Source organism: Gallus gallus, chromosome 2, assembly GCF_016699485.2.
Source record: "Gallus gallus isolate bGalGal1 chromosome 2, bGalGal1.mat.broiler.GRCg7b, whole genome shotgun sequence".
Lineage (NCBI taxonomy): Eukaryota > Metazoa > Chordata > Aves > Galliformes > Phasianidae > Gallus > Gallus gallus.
Genome location: NC_052533.1, coordinates 32,613,142 through 32,630,312, shown reverse-complemented (window position 1 = coordinate 32,630,312; position 17,171 = coordinate 32,613,142). Strand labels below are relative to the sequence as shown.

General features: G+C 53.7%; 1 protein-coding gene across 1 annotated transcript; it reads right to left on the bottom strand.

The window, feature by feature from the left end:
* Positions 1–8,105: 8,105 nt before the first annotated feature.
* EVX1 (even-skipped homeobox 1) lies at positions 8,106–12,138 on the bottom strand. Its single transcript, XM_425994.8, has 3 exons — positions 11,530–12,138; positions 9,915–10,174; positions 8,106–9,225 (listed from the first exon to the last, which is right to left on the bottom strand). Exons 1-3 carry the CDS (start codon positions 11,963–11,965, stop codon positions 8,695–8,697), a joined length of 1,227 nt encoding a protein of 408 aa, XP_425994.3. The 5' UTR covers positions 11,966–12,138; the 3' UTR covers positions 8,106–8,694.
* Positions 12,139–17,171: the final 5,033 nt, after the last annotated feature.

The following is a 17,171-nucleotide window of genomic DNA, read 5'->3' as shown; positions in this document are numbered from 1 at the left end:
ATATACTACCAAGATTCCCCACATGCTGATATGTCAGATCACATCAGGCAGCTGTTTCAAAACTCTTTTGCTATCAAATGCACCATAATAAACAACTGGGAAAAAATCTAACAGTTTGTGATGTACAGACCAAGCTGTAGGTTTTTCTAGATTTAAACTGGCAGTTCATAAAATAAAATTGTATTGAGTATGGAAAACGATGTATTGGAGGCATACTTAAAAAGCATCAGTATGAGAAAATAACAGCAACTCTGATTTCTGTTGGTATGGAAGATTGCAGTAGACATGGCTCAACAAGCATCCCTTGCTGAAGGGGCAGTTATGCTGAAGTGAAATTACGTGCACACAGATGCTCAGCTTTACAACTTCTTTCCAAGAAGAGGCTGTTGTGAGAATCATGTTCCTGAATAAAAAGTCATTAGAGTTATTAGGGCTGATATTTCTGCCCTTGTTGGAGTTATACAGTGGTGATATGGTGTTGCCATGTCACCATGAAGCCATGCGCCATAGCGTAGAAGTGTTACCCTAGCCAACTACTTTGGTATTGAGAAGTATAAAATGAGACCTAGGAGTACCTTTTGTCTGGCAAAGTATCTGGGTACAAACGTTGTATTAGGTATGGGCATCTTATGAGCTTCTGGATGTGCCAAAATTGCATGATGCTGCTGATCATCACTTGCTTCAAATCTCAGCTGAGATCTGGGTTTGGCTAGAGAGTGCTGGGCAGGAGAATACCACTGGATATTCCCTGAAATACCAGGGAGCTCAACGTTGGGAATCAGTACAGTACCAGTATCTCTCATTCCCACACACAGACCTCGAGATCCTACATCAGATTCCCATAGGTGGATGCGGAGCAGCCTTAGAAAATGAAAATCCTGCCCATCTTGCACTACCAGCCTAGAAATACTTGGGCACATCATTTGAGATATAAGATGGCAACTGGAAGCCATTATAGTACAGTAGCTGTGTCAAAGACATGGATATCAACTGCTGTATTGACATCGAGTAGGGAACCATAGCTAATGATGCTATTGCATTTTATCCTGGAGGATAGAAGTTAGATTTGTTAAAATGTGCTTAATAGCTGCAGGAGTAAGTGCCTTGTTATCAGGTTCGGTTGCTCAGTACTGCAGTATAGTTGTTGTAAAAGCTTGCCTTTGTGACACAAATGGCATGCAGGCTTGCAGGAGGAAAGCTGAGTGCCAAAACAGAGGGAGAAGGGAATGGGATTGTGCACTCTACGTTCTCATATCTTGTAAGCAAGCATTAGTGGGCAGCAATGTACTGCTCAGGGCTGAGAGTGGCTGAGACACCCGGGCTTCTCCTTTCATCCAAATCCGCACTGCCACCAAACAAGGAATGCGTTAGGAACATCATTTGGAGCCAAACCAACCCCCGTCATCTGGCTGAGCACACTCCTGCCTCTGGAATAGGTCCCAGCCCACATTACAGCTGGCTGCAAGGGAAGTACAAACATTGACAAACCTAGGTTTTTCTCCTCTTAATTTTTTTTTCCTTCTCTTTTCTGTATGATTTTCTACTTAATTTGTAGCTGTCAGAGGAGGCAAGTCTGTGATCCTTTCTAGCTGAAGGTTTAGTAAACCAGACCTTCTGGTTTTGGATTAAATTTTATTTCGGGTCAGGTCATTTGTGGAAAGTGGTTTTGGAACCTATGACTCAGTGTCTCCACATTAGAGAAAACTTCCCTCCCTGAAGTACACAGGCTTGAGTAAATGTTAGAATAATTGTAATTCATTCCCAGGAGTGATTCACAGTCTATGTGAGTACAAGGCCACATATTAATTGTGTGGACCTCGTAATAGTTACTTTATTTGCTCTGCAATTCATCTTGAATCCTGCAGCGCAACAGCAGTAAGCAAACCTCTCCTAAGGAAGGAAAAATGTGTTCTGGGGTTAGTTAGGACTTTCAGAATCTGGTCAGAGGCAAACAATGTGGAAAGTGTAACCGTAGCAGGGTGAAATCAAGTGGCATTTTCAGGCTGTGACTTCTGGTGGCAACGTATGACATCTCTGGGTCTGCTTCTGGGGGCCAACTGTAAATGATATCCCTGCTGTAATATCGTATTGCTGCTCGAGACGCACGTGGCAAAAAGGCAGTACTTCAACGCAGAAAAACAACATGCAGGAGAGGAAAGAAAACAGTTCACCTTACAAATATCGATCTGAAATGTTTCCCTGCAGAAGTCTGACGACTGTGCTTCGAGGTGTACCCGGGCGCTGGGGATGGATGGCACCAGAGGCAGCCTCGCTCCGGCAACCTTCCCTCGAGACACCTCTGTTAGCGTCGGTGCTGAGAAGTCAGCACCACTTTCCATTCTCCCAAATTGATTTCCTTATCCATCAGAAGTCTCATCTTCCTCTGCCTTCGTATGATTTCTTTTTCCTTAAAATGCTTTATGGGCACTCGGGGGAAAAAAAATAGAAGCAAAAGCAGAGTTGCATCGAGGTGAGCTTACAGTGACAGCTGTCTTTCATTCCTCCTGTTTTTTCCTAGCACAGCCCTTCTGAGGGTGCTTGTCAAGAACGAACTTCCTCCCCCCTGACTCTCCGTTTCTCTTTCAGAGCGACTTCTGATCTCAGAAATGTGTTTTATACGTTTGATGGATGAAGCGATCAATTTCTTTTTCGACTGAGCGTTTTTGGTTCGGGATAAATTGTCGGTGGTTCTTTCTCCGTGTCCAACTGTGTGTTTGTTTTGTTTCCTCCTCCCCCAAGGTAAATCCAGAGCATCGTAATGGGATCTATATATGCAGTACGTGGCATTGAAATAAAACGTTTTATCAAGCATCTTTAAATCTGCACTCAGCCTCATTTAACCTCTAAAATTACTCTTAACAGACGACCTTCATTAGCCAAATTGGAAGGAACGTGCGCTCTGTTTTAAACAGCGCCGATGAACACCCTTCCCTCTCTGGAGCAGAAGGGGGATCTGATGCTGCAGCCACCCCCGCACCCCCGCACTGCTCGAGCACGGCGTGCCCGTTAGCAAATGGCCCCGCGGGACGGCTTGCAGCGCTTGATCCGCTCGGAGGGGTGCGGGATCCGTGCCCCCAGCCGAGAGATGCGCTCGTTGCCTCGCGAGCGGGCAGAGCTTGCTGAGCGAGCGCTCGCCGTCCACGCTCCCGGGTTGCCTGTCCCAGAGGACACCAATTAAAGGCACTAATTGGACAGCAATACATCAAAGTCCGCCGCTGGGATCGGCTTCTCCGAGCTCCGGGGGTCCTGCGGGCAGGCTTTTGTTGTAGAGAGCGGCGCTGCTCCGGGCTCCCGTGTCGGTACGGGGACACGGCCACGCGTGCACACACCCGCCCCAAATCCCCGTGTCTTTCCCCGGCTGTGGATGCCTCCCGCCGGCCCGGCCCGGCCCCGCTCCCCTTTGGGACAAGGTGCGGGAAGACCTCACCCCGGGGCCGGCTCCACACATACGCTCCCTGCGAAGAGGGGCGCGGGGCCGGAGCGGTCCCTCTCGCAGCCCGGGCACCCCCCGGTGCTGCCTCTTCCCCGTGCATTGGCAGCGGGTGTCCCTCTGAGCCCGCGGTCCTCTCCCGGCTTTGGGCAGCAGCCTGGAGCCCTCGTTCCGAAGGGTTTTAGGGTTCGGGGCTCATCTATATCTATAAGTCTTCAAACGGGCAGAGGGAAAAATGACAGCGCGCTCGATGCGGAGCCGGCGGCCGCTGCTAAGTTGGGTGGTTGTCCCCTTTCCGCCCTCCCTGCAGCTCCCTTCCTCCCTCCGAGGATGTGCCGGGAGTGAGGAGGCGGCTCATCATTTACTGCCCACGGAGGCATTTGTTTTTCATTTTGCGAACGCTTCCCTTTAAGTAATTGTTCCTGTTGAGAGCGTGTACCTTTCACTGGGCTCCGCCGCACTATAAATAATCCCGATGAAGATGCAAGGATATGACTTTCACAAGATTGGACAATTGATTAAAACTGTGACCTGCAATTGCGAATAATCTTGGAAGGCTATTTAAACAGATGAAGGCCTAAATTGTCTTGCTTGTATCTGAATTAATTTCTCATTCATCATCATTATGGAGTGATTGGTTCTATTCAGGCTCTGCAGCCTGCTGGAACGAAACTGGATTTAAATGAGACCGTAACACAATTTAAACGCTCTCCGGCTTTAACGAGGCCAATCGAGCAGCTGCAATAAATACAAATATTTTTCTAAACAGCCTTGTTTTAAATAATTACTTAATACTTTCATGTGATGCTCTTAAGTGGCAATTTCGGTCTCTCAAATCCCACGCACTCCTTCGCAGGAAGGGCAGCGGGGAAAAGCACTTCGCCTGCTTCTTTGTGTCTGTGTACGCTCACGCGGTGCACCGATGGTGATTCTATAAGGCGGGTTGTGTAAATGTTGGTGTCAGCCTGGGTTGGGCGGGCGCACACTCGGTTTAGCTGGGGAAAAAGATGAAAAAATAAAGAAAAGGGGGGAAAAAAACAGGAAAAAAATAAACGGAAAATTGTGGTGATTTCTTCGCTTTCTTGTCTGAAAGGAGGGGATGAGGGAATTAGAAAAAGAGAAAACTTTGCGAAGACGGGGAGCTGCCCCACGCAGGATCTGCCCATCCCCCCCCCCCGGGACAGCGCTCAGAGCTTCCGCGGGCGCGGATGGGACGCGCAAATGAACAGCGAGAGGGGAGCGGGAAGCAAACGGGGGGGTTCGGGAGCGAAGGATGCAGAGAAAGGACGTGGGAGTCGCGTCCCACGCAGGAACCTGATGCTCCCTAACGGAACCGTTCGTGGTAGGAGGCTCCGACTCACCCCGGCGGTGCGGTACCCCGGGTGACAGCATTGTGAGCGGCGGGACCCGGCCTGGGGGTGACATATGGCGGAGGGTGTTCGCAGGGGTAGTAAAATTAAGTGGCCGTGCGAGCAGGAGAAGAATGGGAAACAAAAGGATCCTTGGGATACACGAGCCAAAAGCGAAGGGAGCCGCACGCCTTGCTGCAGGTGCTGGCAAACGACCTAACGACCGAGCAGAAAATGGGAAAGATGGAGAGCCGAATTTCTAATGATTTGGGCGCTGGAGGAAAGAATAGTGCTGGGAAAGCAGATCCGGTCCCGTTTAATCATACAACCTTAATAAAAACGTATGGTCTGAGACGGGGACGTAAGCGGCAGTCTCGGCGCTATCTCACTTAATGGCACAGAAGGTGACATAAAACACAACAGAGATGGGCTGAGCGGAGCCGAAAGGGGCTGAGTGATTTGATGGTAACGGAGCAATTTAATGCGCGAGTTACAGCACCGCTCCTCGGGATCGTTTAGGCTTAACCCGTTCTCCAGAGCTCATCTTCTTCCTCTCGTGGTCCTTTTTTTTATCGCTATTATTATTATTCAGTTGTTTAAAATGAGCATTATCCCAAACATATGCAGTGCAATCAGCTCGGTCACACTTACAAGAACACGCTTTAATAAGGCAATCAATCAAACGCTAACAAGGCGGGGAAGGCCTTTCGGAGCCGAACTGGGCTGGCTGGGGAGCGGAGCCCGTGCGGCACATGGGGCACCCGAAGGCAGCCCAGAACCCGCCGGTGACACGGGGGTGGGCACCTCCCGCAGGGCCCGGCCCGGCCCAGCGCCTCAGCGATCGGGGGTCTCACCCTCGGCCACCGGAGGAGCCGAGAGGCGGCGGGGGGGCTGGAGGGGGGAGGGGGCCGAGGCAGAGCCGCTGCCCTCCCGGTGGGTGCCCCGCGTGTGGCCGAGAGCGATGCCCCTCGTAGGGCCGTGGGCACCCCCTCCGGCGGCGAAGGCGTTAATGGCCCCGGCCCCACGCAGCAAAAGGAAAATTTCATTATGAAGTAATGAGTAATTCCTCCCGGCGAGATGTATTGTTATATCTTCCACTTCAATTTAGGAGCACAGCGGCTCAATTACCTAGAAAATACAGTCAATTAAAGGCTGCTGATTGGACACGAGGACGGATCATCGATCTTGTACTTTCCAATATCGCTCCAGACACCTCATTTTCCCTCCCCTATTAACTGAAAATACTCTCGGCATTACTGCGACCCGGAGCCTATTTACCTGTCGCAGGCAATCTCTGCCCTGTGACCGAGCCGCAGAGAAATTCACCGCCACCTTCTGTGCCTCAGCCCCCTCCGGGCACCGCGGCCGGGGGGTGCGGGAGCCGAGGGTGTGGGGTGCCCGTGCCCGGTGGGTGCCCCAGCACGGGGACTGTCCCCTTTACCGACGGAGGTGCTGCGGTGTGGTTACGTTCCCCCTCACGAGCACGTCACGCACCCCCACGTATATAAAACATGTGTTTTTGACGCACATATCTATGCGTGTATATATATATTTTAATATGTATATTTGTATGCATATATAGAGAGAGAGCCCCCTGGCCCACTGCTCATAGCAACCCTCTGCATCCCATAAGGGGCGACCGTGCCCCGCTATGGCAGCAGGTGCCTCTGCCCGGCCGGGAAGGGAGCCTCGGCCAACCAGGACCCCAACGGTTTTACTGTGTGGCACTCCCGACCCATCCGATGCCGCCTGTCCTCGGCGTTGCCAAGGCTTCTGGGTCCCTCCTTAGCTCCTGTTTCACCGGACATTTTTTTTTTACTCGAGCGTGCTAAAAGACAAAGTCGGGGGGAGGGAAGCCAAGATTTTCCCTAGCTCTGCCCTTGGACGCTGTTTACAGTTGTTATTTCCAGAGGGTGGGGGGAGGGGAGTCTATTTGCGAGTGTCCAAAAAGGGCCATCAGTTTCCACGTCCGTGAGGACATCTCGCTCAGAGAGGGAGGAACAATCTGCCCTTAATGATTTAAAGATGGTCACTTTGGATCCGTTTTATAAGAAAAGGCTCTAATAAACGATTTTTGATTGGAAAAAAAAATAGATATATATATCCCGGCACGCCCGTGTCTCTCCCCTGCTTTCCATCCACTGCAGCGAAGCGCTGCTATGCGCTCCCTGCGCTGAGGACAGAGCCACAACGAACCGGAGGGTCCTCAGCAGCTGAACGCACAGTGGATAGCGGAGGTGTCAGCCCGACTCGGTTCGGCCGGCGCTCGTCCTCCTGCTTGGCGAACCGCAACTGGTAGAAACCGCACGGAGGTGAAATTCGTCTCAAGCAACGCTTTGATTTTTGTGTGTTTTTTTCCCCCTTGTCTTTTCTTTTTAAACGAGCGCAATAAAAGTGTGGATGATGTGCTGTTAAAATGTGCCTGTCAGCATCGCAGTTGGCGGCGGTGGCATTGTGGTGGTGCCGCGTTTTGTTCCGACAATGGTAACGAACGACGGCGGTCTTTGGGCTATTTCAAAATAGACTCAAAGAAACAAATTCTGTTTCGGAAGGAACTTCAGCCCGGCTCGGTGGACGCGTTTGCTTTTAGAACCGCAGGCTGACGGAAAGCCGAGCAAAAGCGATGGTGCTATACCTCCTTCCGAAATACCTGAAGGGGAAAGGGGAGGGGATGCGGAAGAAATCCTCCTCCAGAAGGAAGGGAGCCGTGTGAAGGGCACATACAGATGCAAAGAGCAGGGGTGGGGAAGGAGATAAAAAAAAACAGCACTTGAAATGTAAAAAAAATAAGGGGTGGGGGGGGGGGGGGGGGGGCTGGGAAAGAGCCGCATCCAAGAGAAGTCAATGAGAGAAGTGGAGGCTGCAGTACAAAGGAAGGGAAATCGCCTTTGCTCCAATTTACAGACTGGTGATTGTCTGAAGGAGCGCTGCTCCCTGTCACCTAATCTCTTCCCTTGGCGGCTTGTTAGCGTTTGGCACGGGGGCTCTGCTCACGGAGCATTATACATTCGGTATTCAAAAACCCTCCTTACATATACATCACTTGCTAATTTCGTCGGTGTGCGCACATTTCAGCGACTGATAATAGGACGTTGTTATTTAAAGGACAAATAGCTCTGACCCGTAGAGAAGCAGCAGCTCGTGGTTCTTTTTTCTCCCTGCCAATTCCAGTCTACCTCTTAAAACTAAAAGTTGGAATGAAAGCGGAGACGCGGTGCTGCAGTTCTGCTCAAAGCGAAGGAGAGAAGGGACAGTAAAGAAAGCAATGAAACCACGATAGCAATGTACAGAGGTTTTCTCTTTATGGTAAAGCATTGTTTTTCTCTCTAGAAATTACTGGATAATACTATCGAGTCGCAATCCCGAAACCTTTTGGTTTTGCTGTTTGATCGTTGGTTATATTTTCTGAACGCCCCGGTAGATCGCAGCTTTGCTTTCTTCATGCTCACCAGCCGTTTCGTTAGCGTGATAACGTTTCTTTCAAGTATTTCAGATTTGCCCTCTCAGTCCCATAGGTGTGTGCATAGGGTCGGTTGCTGTAAGCCGCAGAAGTTCTGGCCCCGGTAGGAAGTCCGTCAATTGACAAGAAAGTCCCCGCTCACCTCAGTGCGTTACTGAAATGTGTTTCATTCAGGTAGATTTTGTTTCTCCTCCGTGCCTAAAACCCTTCTCCGAGATAAATCACCGCTCGTTCCTGCTCTTTTTTTTCCCCCCCTTGGAATGTAAATCCTTTCAAGACTGAGTTATTTTTAGTCTTTTTTTCCTTTTTTTCTCTTTTTTTTTTATTATTTTTTTTTTCCATAGGTGTCCACTTCTGGGGAGAGAACACGATTAAATAAACATCGGCCGTACGTACATTAACTCAAAGAGCTCCCGAGAAAGGGGCGAATTTCTTAACAACCCTGAGACGAAGCTTTATCTCGTTAAAGGTACTTCTTCCCGCTGGTCAATGGAAACCGAGGTGGCTTTGCTCAGCACCGAGGGGGTGAAAGTGAGGAAGGAGTCCGTCCTGGTGGTGGCCGAGCAGGTAAAGTCTGACCCGGCGGATCTCTGTGCCAGCCCGTTGGACGGGCTGCCGTGGCACGCCAGGCACGAGCAGGGGCTGCCACCGGCGCTGCCGAGTCCGTGGCTCGGGGCGGGGTACAGAGAGGGGTGCCTGAAGGCGCAGAGCAGCTCCGGCCGCGGGTACGGGTGGGACAGGACGCGGAAGGTGTCCAGCGGCCGCAGCGGGGTGCTGAAGGGAGCGGCGGCCGAGGCCGAGGTGGCCCCGATGCCCATGTGGGAGTAGTAGGGCAGGGGCAGGTGGGATGGGAAGGGGTAGGGAAGGTTGCCGGTGGCGGCCGCGTGGCTCATCATGTAGGTGTAGAACGCCGGGTCCGCCGGGTGCGGCCAGGTCATGGCCAGGCGCTGCCGCTTGTCCTTCATCCGCCGGTTCTGGAACCACACCTGCGGAGAGAGGGGAGGCCACAGCCGTCACCCGCCGCCGCCGCGCATCTCCCGCACTCCTCCCGGCTCCGTGCGTGGCCGAGCCCTGGGACCGCTCCCCATGGCCGAGCCGACGCCGGCGCCGGCCCCGGCTCCCTGAAGGGATAGCTTAAAGCGCTGTAAATCGTGAGAGAGACCCACTGGGGATGCCTCGTTAGGGTGCTTATCTCCCTTTCTTCCTGCCGGGGCTCGTCCCAGGGAACCCTCCGGGCAATCCCGACCGCTCTGCCTCTTGCAGACAGAATTACCCGCGATTCCTTTTTTATTATTTTTATTATTGTGTAGTGCAAATGTTATACCAGATAGCAAAGCAGAGCGGGGAGAAAAGAGATTTGGAGCTCCTACTGCCCTCCTATTCCCTTCCTCGACAGCAGAGAGAGTTTTGGATCGGGCTGAGGGGAGGATTAGCAATAATCCGGTGGGGAGAGACCGGATTAGCGGTGCTGGCTGGGATGGCCCCGGAGCCGCGTCGTCCCCCTCCCCCCTTCAATGCCGCGTGCTGCGGGGTGCGGGCAGGGCCGGGATAGGGGCGGGGGGTGGGGGGGTGAGAGAGGGCTGCGCTGGCGAAGTGCTTTCCCGAGTTTTGCAAGGAAGTTTGGCTATATAGATTTATATCGTGCTAATTGGAAACATGTCCGAGCCGTGTGTACCTTGATGGTGGTTTCTGGCAGATTTAGAGCAGCAGCCAGTTCACATCTCCGGGGCCTGGACACGTAGTTCTCCCGGTAAAACTCCTTCTCCAACCGGGCGATCTGCTCGCGGGTGAAGGCGGTGCGGTACCGGCGCATCTGATCGCTGGCGCTGCAGCTCAGCGGGCCCTGGGAGCCGCCGCCGCCGCCGCCGCCGCCGCCGCCCTTGGGGTGATCCCCGCCGCCGCCGGGGCTGCCGGCTCGAGCCTCGGGGCACGGCCCTAAGAGGGGAGCCCGCGGAAGGGACACGTGCTGGGAGACGGGTGGGCACGAGGGAATGCTCCCCGCCCGCCGCCCCACCGAGCTGCCCTCTCACCCCACGCCTCCCCATTTGTGTCTTTTCTATGCCTGCCCCCCTAGAGTAGGGATGCTTGGGAGACAGCCACGAGGAGAGGGGCTGGAGAAAGGGATGATGCCCCAAAACACGCACACGGCACCCCGGCAGTGTCCGCTGGGCCTCCCGCTCAATCCCCGCGCTGTGAAGCCGGAGGCGGCCGCAGCATCCCCGGCCCCGAGGGCTGGGAAGGGCAGGTGTGCCCACGGCCTTCCCGCAGCCCAACGAGGGCCCGGGAGCGGAGCAGTCGGCAGGCAGGAGCCCAGCCCTCATCCCGGGGAGGGGGTCAGGCTCTGGGGACCCTCTGCTCAGCCTCCGGAGCTCGAGGTGGGATGTTTTCCAAGAGCCCCTGAAGGACGGAATGGGGGCAGACGTCGCCGTCCGCACTTCCCGGCTTCTTCTTCAAGCGATGGAGGAGCGGGGAGAGTAGAGAAGCGGATCCTTGTTGGGGCTGGGGTTGCTTTGCCGGGATGGGAAGGTGGGAATAGGGAGTGGGGGCAGGGGAAGAAGGGGCCTGGCCGCTACATTTGCTTTCAAATGCAACTCTCTCTCATTGTGCCCGAGACCAAAGGCAATTAATTCATTGGGACCATTTCCGAGCTGGCGCCATCGAGACACAGAAGTGACAAGGTAATTTGGACCTCTCCCTTCCCCCCCCCCCCCCCCCCCCCCCCCCCAACGTGCAAACAAGGACCTCTCCACCGCACTTGGGGCAGGCAGGAGAGATTTTACGGTCTTTACGGGCGCTTCCGCACTCGCCCGGGCACATTTCAGCCTGCAAAACCACAAACAGCTCTCGGCCAGAAAACCCGTTTGATGTTGCTCCCCCGTGCCCACCCCCTTCTCGCTCAGAACCGCGCCGCCGGGGACGATCCGAAGGGGTTTCCTGGAGCATGCACCGTCCGCGCAGTGGGGAAGGATGAAAATAAAATGAAAGGATCGGTGTGGGGGGCTCTTGGCCAAGGGGCCCTGCGGGACCGGCTGCGGACTCGATGCTCGGGGAAACCTGGCCGCCTTCCAGGGACGCGGCGGCTGCCCGCCGTCGTGCCCTCCGCCTCCTCAGCGAGCCGCCCGATGCCAGGAAGCCGGGGGCCGAGGGATGGACGGGAGGAAGGGAATCCCCCCCGCCGCCCCCGCCCCGACTTTGAGGGGAAGCCCCCCTCCGGCAGCCCCCCGCCCCCCGGTGCTGCCCCCCGGCCCGGGAGCGGGAGGGGGCTGCAGGCATGGGAAGGAGTTGGGTACCTTTGCTGTGCTGGTACTCGGCGCTCCCCGTGGCGCAGTCCGGGGTGCAGCTCACCTCGATTTCCTCATAGAAATCCGACTCGGTGTCCGAGCTGCTCTGCTGCCCTTTGCTGGAGGGGGGCTCCGTGCCGGGGGGCTGCTGTCCGGCCCCGAGCAGCGCCGCCGCCGCCGAGCGGCTCTCCGGCACCGTCCCTGTCCCCGGCAGCACCTCCACCTCCTCTTCGTCTTCTCCTCCGCCACCTCCTCCTCCTCCTCCTCTCTCCCGGGACGACAAGGGGCCAGGTCTGGGGCTGAGGCAGTTCCGAGGGATCATCTTCTCCTGCGGCTCCGGAGCGGGGCTCCTCACCGTTTCGGTCAAATTAGGCACCCTCTTGCCAACCAGAGCGCCGAGTTGCGTCCCTTCCAGAAACATCACCATCTCCTTCCTGCTTTCCATCGTGGCTTCTCTTAAGGGAAGGGGGAAACAAATCCAGATCTCGTCCCCCCCCTCCCCGCCGCTCCCTCCCCAGCCCCGTGCGCAGCCCGCGACCCGCTGCCGGCGGTGCGGAGGAGCAGCGGGGAGATGGGGTGACCTTGTGATGCGAGCGCTGCTCTGTGCCGTGCTGCTCTGGGAGGGATCACCATTGCCCTCTTCTTTCTAAGCTGTCATCCTCAACGGTGCAGTCGTCATTACAGTACCACTGGTGACGCCACACATTGATTGCCAGCGGATAAATAGAAACGTCTGCCATGGGGAAGATGAAAGGAAGAGTCGGAGCTAATGGGCTCAACGCGTGATGCACCAGGTGTAGGAGCCGCGATGGAGAGGGAAGTGTGAAAGGGAGATGCATATGGAGCGGAGCTGCAAAGAGGTTGTAACATGCGGGCAGAGTTCCGCGGGGGGAAGCCTCTCTTGGCCATTAAACAGAGCCTTTTGATTGCTTTAAGCCACCGCCTTGATGTAAAACCGATGCGAAGAGCCCTAGCCGCATCCTGGGAGTGAGAAGATGCGTACCGAAGCCTCTTCCTTCGATGCATTATTTATTGCCGGCAATCGGCTTCCGCAGAGCTGCATGGATGAGGCTTTAGGAATCCTTTGCAAACTCGAGGATAAGGAAATGCGCTACTGACATTTGAATGTAGAAACAGCCTTGGCTTCTCGTTCTGATTCAGTATCGGTGCCCGTTCGTAGCCTTTTGATTGAGATTAAAACGGTAGTTGAAAATTCGGAAGCGTGGTTACAAATTTATTGCGTTTTACGGCGGAAAAGACAGAACCGACTTCACTTTTCGTAACCGTAGATAGTCCGCCTCTCTGATGTTTATCACTTACTCTCATTTCTTCCTCCATTTTTCACACTTTCGATGAATGTTGCGTTTTTAGGAGGGTTTCCTTCCTCCTCCCCTTTCTACTTTTTAATTGATTGTTTCGCGTACACTGTTACCCGCTTTCAATAGGAGCAACTGCGAGAAGAAGCTCTGCCAAGAGCAACACAGAGACAAAATCGCCTTATCAAGGCCAGAGCTCACCAGCAGATGCTGCAAACCGGAGATGACGGGGGCAGCCACTCGGACAGCACTTGTCTGAAAATGAGAGACCTCGCACCCCAAAAGATGCGTTCTCCCGGTGTATTTCGATATTTCTAATGAGTGCAGCAAGGATCTCATCTCGAGTTCACATCGACTCGCACGTGTAGTGTCAGGTCATTTTCACCATCTGCCGTAACGAGATTGTTCTAAATTTTTTTTCTCGGAGCGTTATTGGCTAGTCGGGTTACAGAAAGCATTCAGCCAATTACGTTTCCAACCCGGTAAGGAATTTACTGGCATATTTGAGGTGACGTTGCTTTGGTAGGGAACGGGCAGCGCAATGGGAAACACGCTGGGATTTTCTGTAGAGCCCCGTGAGCGAGGAGGCAGACAGACAAACAGACGGCCAAACAAACAGAACCCCGATCCTCTCGGTCCGTGGGTGAAGACGTGCTGCAGCAATACTCATGCTGATTTCAGGGGGATAAAGCAGGAATTTTTACAGGGTACCGCCACCAATCTCTCGCTCTGCCTGTGTGACACGCGCACTTGTTTACGGGCACACGCACCGCGCACCCACCCCGCTCAGACCGCACTGATTTCATCACACGTGTGTTGCCTATGTATCGAAAATTCCTCGCTCGGTTCCCTTCCCCTTCTTCCCCTTGCCAGCCTCAGACCCGCTGCGTGCCCTTCGTGCTCCGGACGAGGACCCGCCGCAGTCCGGCTCCCGGGAGCGGACAGGGGAGCCCCAAAAGCGGGCTGCAGAATCGGGCCCAGGAGCTGGAGGAGGGATGTACGGACTGACGGAGCAGTCCATCTCCACCGCCTCCTGCTCCCAGAGGCCGGGGCTGGGACGGGGAGCGGTGCACGGGGATGAGGGCAGTGCGGTGCGGAGCAGCCGGGCCGGGCAGACGGGGCGGTTCGGGCAGCGCCGTGCCCGTGGGGCTCCGGTGGCCGCTTCCCACGTCTGGTGGCATCGCCGCTGCGCTTCGTTACGGGCTGGTTTCGTGTCACCGTCGCCTCTGGGGGCCGCGTGAAGGGTTCGCCTCCCCCGAGGCCCCGCTCAGAGCCGGTCTCACAGGGAAGCTCGCCTTCGGACTCCCTCCCGGCTCGGGCAGGTAGTCGAGGAGGTCGATTGTGTCTGCGCAATTCCCCATTACTACGAGTTTTGGGGCGGCGGGGGGAGGGACTTTCGTGTCTCTTTCTGAATAAAACAGTAACAGGGAGCTGAATGCAGAACGCAGGGGACCTCCCCCAGACGGGCCGATGTACATGATGACTGCCGGGAAGTTTGTAGGAAATCTTCCTATCTGCATCAGGCTGGAGCCCTCGCTGTGGTCCCCGTGGGTTACGCCGGCCGATCCCCACCGGTTTGATTATTTTCGTTTACGATCCATTGTTGCCTCCTTCCTCGCCCTGCTCTCAGCCCGATCCCACCGAGACACCACCCCCCAGGTTTGTTGTTCTCGTGCTGCTGGCCGTTGTGTTTGCAGCACGGGCTGCAAAACACACACTTACACACGGACAGGCAAACAGACACCCTACACGCAGAGCTATTTGCCAAGAGTAAACACAGAGCTCAAGGCCCGAACGGAGTCTAAGGGAAGGGGGAAAAAAAAGACAAAAAAAGGCTCTGTGGGGTTCAAAGTGCATTAACACGGCGCTTCGTACATTGCCTTTATTTTCACACCCCCGAGGGGGACGGACGGCCACGACAGCTCCTTCCCGCACAGCCCGTCCCGTCCCGCTCCCCTCTATGTGCCGGGAACGGCTCCGGCTGTGCCTCTGCCTTGTGTTTCCCACAGATCTGTCAAGTCCGATTTGGAAGGAGACTCCCTCATTTGGGATTAATTTCCAGGCAGATTGGAAAGTATATCTCGACGGGACTTTCTTTCTCTCTTTCTTTCTCTCTTTCTTTCTCTCTTTCTTTCTTTCTTTCTTTCTTTCTTTCTTTCTTTCTTTCTTTCTTTCCTTCTTTCTTTCTTTCTTTCTTTCTTTCTTTCTTTCTTTCTTTCTCTTTCTTTCTTTCTTTCTTTCTCTCTTTCTTTCTTTCTTTCTTTCTTTCTTTCTTTCTTTCTTTCTTTCTTTCTTTCTTTCTCTCTTTCTTTCTCTCTTTCTTTCTCTCTTTTTCTCTTTCTCTCTTTCTCTCTTTCTTTCTCTCTCTTTTTCTCTCTCTTTCTCTCTTTCTCTCTTTCTCTCTTTCTCTCTTTCTCTCTTTCTTTCCTTCTTTCCTTCTTTCTTTCTTTTTCCGACAGAGGTCTTTATGAAGTCTCCCTCACTCTGTTGGTCACAATCAGGACGTCATGAACTATCCTGAAAACTTTCCAAACTGATTTATTCCTTCGACCTTTCAGCTCTCCTTGCTGAAATACGGCCGAGGCGAGAGCGGGGAGACCCCAACAGAAAGGATTCCCGGCGTACAAATAGGCAACGAACACACTCCCATCCCAAACCAAAGAAATATAGAGGGGCGTTCAAACATTTCCAGAGTAACACAGCCATACATCAGAGGTGTCCCTCGGAAGTGCGGAGCCCCGAGAAGGAAAAATGCATCACACACTTCTTAGCCGCGGGAGTTTGCTTTTCTCCCGTCGGTCATCGGGTATGGGAACTCCGGGCCGATGCTGTCCGGTGGTGGCTGTGATCCCACGGTGCGCCCTCAGCCCGTCTGAAACAGCCCCCGTCGTCTCCCTAAGGGGGAGAAAGCACTGACACGACGCATAACAATTTAGTGCCAAAAAAGGCTGATACGCAAACGGGTGACAAAACCAGACAGCTTATTTTTTACATTTTTAATGGATACTGTTAACAATAATGGCGTAATTATCGCTGTTTTATTAAGGCTATTTTTTTACGACACGGTTGGAGGTGGAAGCCTTGGAAAGAAGAGAATGATAGGTGAGTGATGCTGGGCGTAAGTACAAGCTGGCACACTGACAGCAAACAACACGTAAGTGGCATTGAGGAGAGAGGACAGAACTGCGAGTGGGATGTGCCCAGGAGACCGTGTAATGGCACCCTGTAAGGATCCAATCCGGGACACATCTCTGCCTCTGTGTAGCTCTGAATATGGGATCTAGGCATCTGTACAGAAAACATCTGCCTTTTCTTGCCATTATCATTATTATTATTTTCCTAGCTAGCCTCCAGAAGCAGCCCTTCTCTGCCACCACCAAAGGGTTCAGAGATGATAGCTTGTTCCACCAAAACCTGAAGAAGAAGGGCCCGGTTCTGCTCACAGAACAACCGGGGCAATTAGCTCATGGAAACCAGATCTGCTGTTTCACTGTTGTCAGTGAGTACACTGTGAAGGAATTTGGGCTTTCGATTTCACTTGCTATCACTTCCAGACTCGCCGAGAGCCATAAAACCGCAGCGTCTTTTTAATGTTACCACGAACTGTAAAAACATGATCTGCGTGGCAAACTCGCTGATTTGAAAACAGGAGAATATTCGTGGTGTGAATTTAATACGGCAGAAGGCACAGGTAAATGAGAATTGACAGCATTTTGGTGGCTCCCGTGATGAAGACTTTTGATTTTTGGTTTTGGTTTTGTTTCAGATGAAATCGAAGGAGAACTCAGCCCCCAGCTCTCCGTGCTGTGCACCTCCAGGGCCCCCATCATGGGTGTCTGTGCCCCAGGAGGAATGGCTGAATGAGGGGTGTTTGTCACGCACGGTGTCATTGGTGTCTGCCTCATCACACAGCACGCAGTTACAGCTGGCAGCTGTCTGTATCCTCTTACAGCCCTTCCCTTCCCAGCCATAGGGCAGCTTTAGGCCTGATTCTGCTCCGTATGGGCCAAATTGACACTGGGCTGAAGCAAAGCTACTTTTACACAGTCTTATAAAGCTAGCGTGGAGGGGGGTGTAGCTGAAGCTCAAAGCACTGGGGATAGACTCTGAGAGGTAGAAGTGGAATCCCCATCTGCTCTGACCAGAGAGAATGGGTGCAAAGGAGAGGTGGATGCCCCATTTCTGGAGGCACTCAAGGCCAGTTTGGATGGGCAGCCTGAGCAGGCGGCAGCCCTGCCCATTGCAGGAGGGTTGGAACTGGATGGGCCTTAAGGTCCTTTCCAACCCAAGCTATTCTATGCTTCTGTGATTCCAAAAGTCCCAGCTCGCATACTT

What these genes read in the sequence shown, in the direction of transcription:
- EVX1 (XM_425994.8), bottom strand. Translation starts at nt 11,965, where the DNA reads ATGGAAAGCAGGAAGGAGATGGTGATGTTTCTGGAAGGGACGCAACTC. An exon ending in CGAGTACCAGCACAGCAAAG is followed by an intron (nt 10,175 to 11,529) that starts GTACCCAACTCC and finishes CTCCCCTCTTAG; the next exon opens with GGCCGTGCCCCGAGGCTCGA. An exon ending in TGCCAGAAACCACCATCAAG is followed by an intron (nt 9,226 to 9,914) that starts GTACACACGGCT and finishes CTCTCTCCGCAG; the next exon opens with GTGTGGTTCCAGAACCGGCG.